This window comes from Epinephelus fuscoguttatus, linkage group LG2 (genome assembly GCF_011397635.1).
Source record: "Epinephelus fuscoguttatus linkage group LG2, E.fuscoguttatus.final_Chr_v1".
Taxonomy (NCBI): domain Eukaryota; kingdom Metazoa; phylum Chordata; class Actinopteri; order Perciformes; family Serranidae; genus Epinephelus; species Epinephelus fuscoguttatus.
Genome location: NC_064753.1, coordinates 39,563,234 through 39,569,233, shown reverse-complemented (window position 1 = coordinate 39,569,233; position 6,000 = coordinate 39,563,234). Strand labels below are relative to the sequence as shown.

Sequence of the window (6,000 nt, the reverse complement as noted above, 5' to 3'; positions counted from 1 at the left end):
CCTGAGTGTGATTGCTGTGTTTACACCTGCCCAAACAAACTGCACTTTGGGGGCAAACGAACTTAAGTTCTATTGAACCGAACCAAACAGGGCAGGTGTAAAAGCACCCCTATATTTAGGGCTGTCCACTTGTGATAGGATTACCCAAGACACAGTTTAATACCAGGCATAAACAGGGTCAACATTTGTTATTTCAACCAAAACATAATGAAATAATATTGCCTACTGCAGCTTTTAATTATCTTCACTCTTGATCTCTCCCTCCATAACCGTAGCCTCTCTCTGATTAATTGACATGATTTAAATAAACACCACTTTTGTTTCCTCGGGGCTCCTTCCCGCAGCTGAAACTCCTCAGGCGTTCATTAAAAAGACATTCACAGACATATACAATGTTTTATTTGTAGGCATATTACAGCTCTTCTCATCAAAACAGGACAAACTGACATTCGTTGGTAACACCAGGAGGGTGCTGACATACTGTAAGCAATGTGCATTTACCGGACTCATCTATATGGCATCTGATCGTCATTTAGTTACAGTTACTCATCAGAATTACTTTGTTGATATCCATGTTGCCTGCAATACTTTATGCACAACCTTTTGCTCTGATGCAGTGCACGTTAAAAGGCATGCAACGTCTCGTAACAGGTTCAGTAACACAAAGCCTCGTTGCTTAAGTTACAAAGTAATGCCATAAACCACGTGGAAAAATACTGAAAACCATTATAATATTTGAAAGGGTATAAAAAGGTACTTGACTATTTACAAAATTCAAGTTAATTTTGTACAAAGTAAAAGTGCATCAAATGGTTAATGTTTTCCAGGATGAACATATTAAAAAGAAAAAGGAGTGAACTCCTAAGAGCAGATGCAGGTTTAGAAGATTCTTCTCTGTAGAAAAAAAATTAAGAAACATCTCTGTAAAGGCCCGACACACCAAACTGACATCAAAGAGCAAGTGGAGACAATGTTGCTTGTGTCTCAGCCAAAAAGTTGCTCTGAACACACTGCAAAAATGACAACGGCCAACTTGCGCGAAAGTTCTGCACGTGCATGAGAAGACATAACTTCATGTCAGCAGGCGGCGGTAGGCTGCATTTGTTATTCAAAAGGGGAAACTGGAAGGCTGACAGGACGGATTCAAGATGCTAGTTAGCCAGTTAGCACATTAACTACACAACCCGATGTTGACTGTACAAAGGATATTTACGGTGCGCCAGCAAATAATAACACAACAGTTACGAACTGTTTCTCCTGAAGAGCTCAATGGCTAAAAATATTACCTTATGTAAAATAACAAGTAGGTTTCCTTCTCACACCCCTTTGACTTCCGCCATTTGTTTACTTTCCTCAGTTCTGTTTCTCTTGTTGCGTGCTGTGCGGAACCGCCTATCAGAGTGATTTTACTCACTGTCGAGCTACGGCGCTCTGACGCCGATTCAACATGCTGAATCGGCTGAGGAAAAGCTGACATGGGCCGACTAGCACCAACGACATGGGACACACTGCAGAAACTAGCGCAGCAGTTGCCCACAAACAACTGCTGCGGTGACCAGCGGTTGACCATCGGCTTGGTGTGTCAGGGTTCTTAGATAAACATGAATCTTCTTTGTACTCTGGTGACTTTAGTTCAGTTTAGTTTCTTCATAAATTATTATGCAAGTGAGCTGAACATGTTGCAGATAAAAATCTTTTAAACATCGAATTCAATATACAGTATAGTAACTTTACATTTGCGGTAGCTTTTGGGTGGCAAGTCACCCTTGAGGTTCTTCATGTATTTCAAAATTTACCATAAGAGTTAAATAAATACACATCAGGAAGAGACAAAAAAAATGATTGGCTAACGCTTGCCTCAAGGGCAAATTGTGGCCTGAAATTCTTGGGACAGATCGATCAAAGCTCGCTCTGTTCTTCTTTTCAAACGGCCGGGAAAAGCACCAGCCTGAAGCCAAGAAAACGACAGCTCAAAGATCTGTGGAAGGTACGACACTGGAGGGCGGTGAATACATAGACAAAGAAGGCCCTAATGTCGCAACAGTGCAGGAATGCTAAGTGAGTGTGACAGTGCTGACTCTTTGGGGTCAGGGGTCGTGGCGTGGGACAAATCCAGTGCACTGAACAAGCCTTGCTTCAGCGGTCATGCGGAGCTGTCGATGCGGTGCCACTGTGGTGTTGGGGAGCAGGGGGGAGGTGGGTTGGTCCCTGAGTGTCGGGTCCCCTGTGGAAAAGGCGTCTGTTGGGGGCCCTCAGCCTGCGTTACCGCTCTTCGGCCACTTTCCCGTTTGCCCCCTGCTCGTCCTCGTCTCTCCGTTTCTGCCTCCTGAAGAAGCCGAGCTGGGAGGGAGAGAAACACATACAGACATCAGACATGAAGCTCAAACTAACAACAGAAGACTGTCTGTCCTTCACCATGAGCTCAAAATAATCTGAATTTAAGGTCCATTTGGTTGCTTTTTTTTTCTCCAGAGAAAAGAGTTCAACTACGTCTTGGGCTGCATTCACATTACAGGACTTCATGTTCAATTTGGATTATTTCCCAAGATCCAGTCTTTCTGATGTTTGAAGCAACCAATATCTGACATCAGTGTGAACTGATCTCTACCCTGGAACACCTCACATGCATCCAGTAACATCACACACATGTAAGAGCAACAAAAAACATCACAATTGAGAAACTGGCATTTGGGGAAAAATAGATGTAACCATGTGCTGCTGGTTGGGAGAGTGTGTAGCATATTTTTGGACCCACTGGAGCAATGGGCATTTGTTTTCAGGATAAGGGGCTGACGTACAAAAGGGCTTTCAGTCCATTAGCTCCATTAGCAGCTATTCCTGGTAGTTGTGTGGAGAGAGAGGTGTGGGTGCAGCCAGGAGAGGAGCCAGGAGTGGTGGGGCGGGATGTGGAGGGATCACGGAGGAACAGTTCTTCCAAACCCTTAGGATGACCAGGGCGACCTGTTTATATCTCTGTTGGCGCCTAATGACAACGCTATCAGAACATGAAGGCAAGCTGTTCCCATATGACAGTCGGGCTCTATTGACTGGCAGCAGCAGTACAGCTGCAGCAGCCTTCTGTAGTTTCAATGGACTGCTGTATGTGAGTAATCTGCAGTTCATTCATTCATTTTTCGTAACCTCTTACCCTGTTAGAGGTCACAGGGGGGCTGGAGCCTATCCCAGCTGACATTGGGTGAGAGGCAGGGTACACCCTGGACAGGTCACCAGACTATCACAGGGCTGACACATAGAGACAGACAACCATTCACACTCACATTCACACCTACGGACAATTTAGAGTCACCAGTTAACCTGCATGTCTTTGGACTGTGGGAGGAAGCTGGAGTACCCTGAGAAAACCCACACTGACACAGGGAGAACATGCAAACTCCACACAGAAGGGCTCCCCCACCCTGGATGTATTAGGAAAATAAACCTGAATTCTGATGTCACTGTTTTCACAGCTGATTTAGGACCACATATGGAAGTAGCCCAGATCTGATTTGAAAAAACAGGATGTGAATGTGTCCACACTACTCTACTAAAAGTCAGATCTGTTTTCACATGAGAGCAAAAAAAATCCAATGTGGGCAACACCTGCTTGTACTGTGACTGTAGCCTGACAGTCTTAGGCCTAGTCCACATGAGCACGGGTGTTTTTAAAACCGAACTTTTTTGGCCTCCAATTTTTAAAAAATCTGCATCCATACAAGTGGTGTAATAACAATACCTCCGTCCACATGACACAGCAAATTCCACTATCAAGCAATGTAATACACATGCCAAAGCAGTAGGTGGCGATATAACTCCTAACTGTAAGGCCATTGTAGCCAATCAGAAGGCAGTAAAACGTCATTACTGGAAAAACAACAACGTTAGTTGTATGATACAGCCACAAAGTGCTGATATGCTGCTAAATAGCAGCAGTATTTTGTTTAGGTCCATCCTCAAATCGTCTCTCGCACACACTGGATCGGGTAGTAACACAGCTGTTTTCTGTTTACGTCGCACACTGTGATGTCATACAATGGAGACGAGACAAAATAACTGCGGTTATCCTGTCCACACATGACTGCTGACACCGGACTTTTCCAAAAAGTTCACCCTGGACTCTGGTTACAAATAACTCCGGTTACAGGGGCCCAAAACTGCAGTTACATGTGGATGAAAGGCCAAACTGTGAGCAAAGAGTCACGGTTTTATAAATACCCGCGTTGGTGTGGGCAGCCCCTTGAATTAATGAATGGAGCTGGCTCAGCTGTAATCAGGCCACCTGAAAGGGGAGTATGAGTCAAGTGATAAGAACACACAACCACTTAATTATCACCTGACCTGTGTTAATGTGTTGCGCTTAATTCATGCGATGACACCTAAGGCATGGTTGACAGCTCTAAAAATGTCAGTAAGTTGACCTTGAGTTTTAATTTTTTTCTACAAACATAAAGTTACATTTACAGCTTCAGAGCCGAACACAGTGAAGATGCATTCAGCTGATATGTCAGCTATAAAATCCAAATCTTCCGGCACATTTGATTGATTCATTTCGTCGCCTGCTCAGAGCCTGCAGAGCCACACAGGTGTTTCCAGTTACTCTCACTGATTAGGCTCCTGCTCAAGTGGTGTGAAGATAAAAGTGTCATTTGTAAAACCCACACAGGTGCAACAAGCTACCAGGAGAGTGAGGGAGATGTCAGTCAAACTGTGTGGGTGCTTTTCATCATGCCAACGTGTCTCCTCGATAGAGCTTTGATTCTCTGCACGAACCAGATCAGGCCTGACCCAGCCCACTGCGTCTGGGCTAGAATTTTTTTGAAAATGTCCCTGGGATTGACTTAAGTTTCTTTTAGTTTGTGATAAATGCTTTTTCTTACAGTGGAAATTTGTGTTTTTAATCTGGCTCGGGCCCAAAACTGCTGCCATGGTTTGGTCTCAGTCGGACTTGGACAGAAACTAAGTAAGTTCACGCAGGGTTGGGCACGACCATAGCTCTACTGCTTCCTTCCCTCACGTCTTTGCTCCTCCCAGCAGGGATGTGAGAGAGAGATGCGAGGAAGAGATACATAGGACACATGTGTTTCCTTGCTCTAGGCTCCTCCAGAGGCCTCCTCTCTCCTCGCCTCCTCAAGATGCATTTAAGAGATTGGAAAATCCTTCGTAATGGCGGAGGGGGAATGATTTCAGGGTCACAGGAAGAGAGAGGATGTGAGGAAGCGTATGTTAGCATAATGAAAAACCCACACACTGCCCACACCCGCGGGATCCTAAGAATTCTAATCAGCAAAAATGAGTGACCTGTGGGTGTTTACCACGAGTATTTGCAGCTGTTTAAAAGGCCAGACTATGCTTAATGTTGTTCTACTGCATTTGCCTTATACAAAGCCCCCCCCCCAAAAAAAGATTTTTTTTTTTTTTTTAAATCAAAGGACAAACATCAGAGGAGGCCAATAATGTCTTGTGAACATGAACAAACCTATCCCAGAGCTTTGCCCCAGAGAAAAGCATGACGCTCTTTATGATCTTTGTCCCCTGGAGTTACAGTAAGTGTTTCAGTCAATGGCTTCTGTGTTGACCATGAATGTTATTGACTCTTTGCCCTTTTACTTCAAAATAAGGTTCTACATTCAGTTTAGTGGTGCCATTATTTCTCCAACTAGAAAACTTGCACATGTCCGTAACTCACGTGGTTCAGCTGTTCTTGTTTTATTCTCTCTCTCGAGAGTTATAAAGTGGACATCACATTTTTTTTTCCAAGATAAATGGCACAATATGAAATTATAATTATCCTCAGTTATATAAACACGTTTTTTTTTACTGAAATGATGGGATCGTCTGTCAATTAATACAGTGTCTTCTGATTGCCTGGGCACTGTCTTTGACAGGATAGACTCTACACACTTACCTCAAAAGCTTTTGCTTTTTGTGTGTGCAGGGCAGAGCAGTTTGCAAGACAAATTCATCACACATGTACAAGTATAGATGTGTAATCTGAATACAACT

At 43.8% G+C, this 6,000-nt stretch overlaps 1 protein-coding gene across 4 annotated transcripts in view; it reads right to left on the bottom strand.

Moving 5' to 3' along the window:
- Positions 1–410: 410 nt before the first annotated feature.
- Positions 411–6,000, bottom strand: part of itga11a (integrin, alpha 11a) — a 117,458-nt gene continuing 111,868 nt past the window's right edge. For all 4 annotated transcript variants that reach the window (XM_049566144.1, XM_049566134.1, XM_049566156.1 and 1 more), the window contains one exon: positions 411–2,340. In XM_049566144.1, coding sequence (XP_049422101.1) covers positions 2,263–2,340 — 78 coding nt within the window. In that variant the 3' untranslated portion in view covers positions 411–2,262. The remainder of the gene's footprint in view (positions 2,341–6,000) is intronic.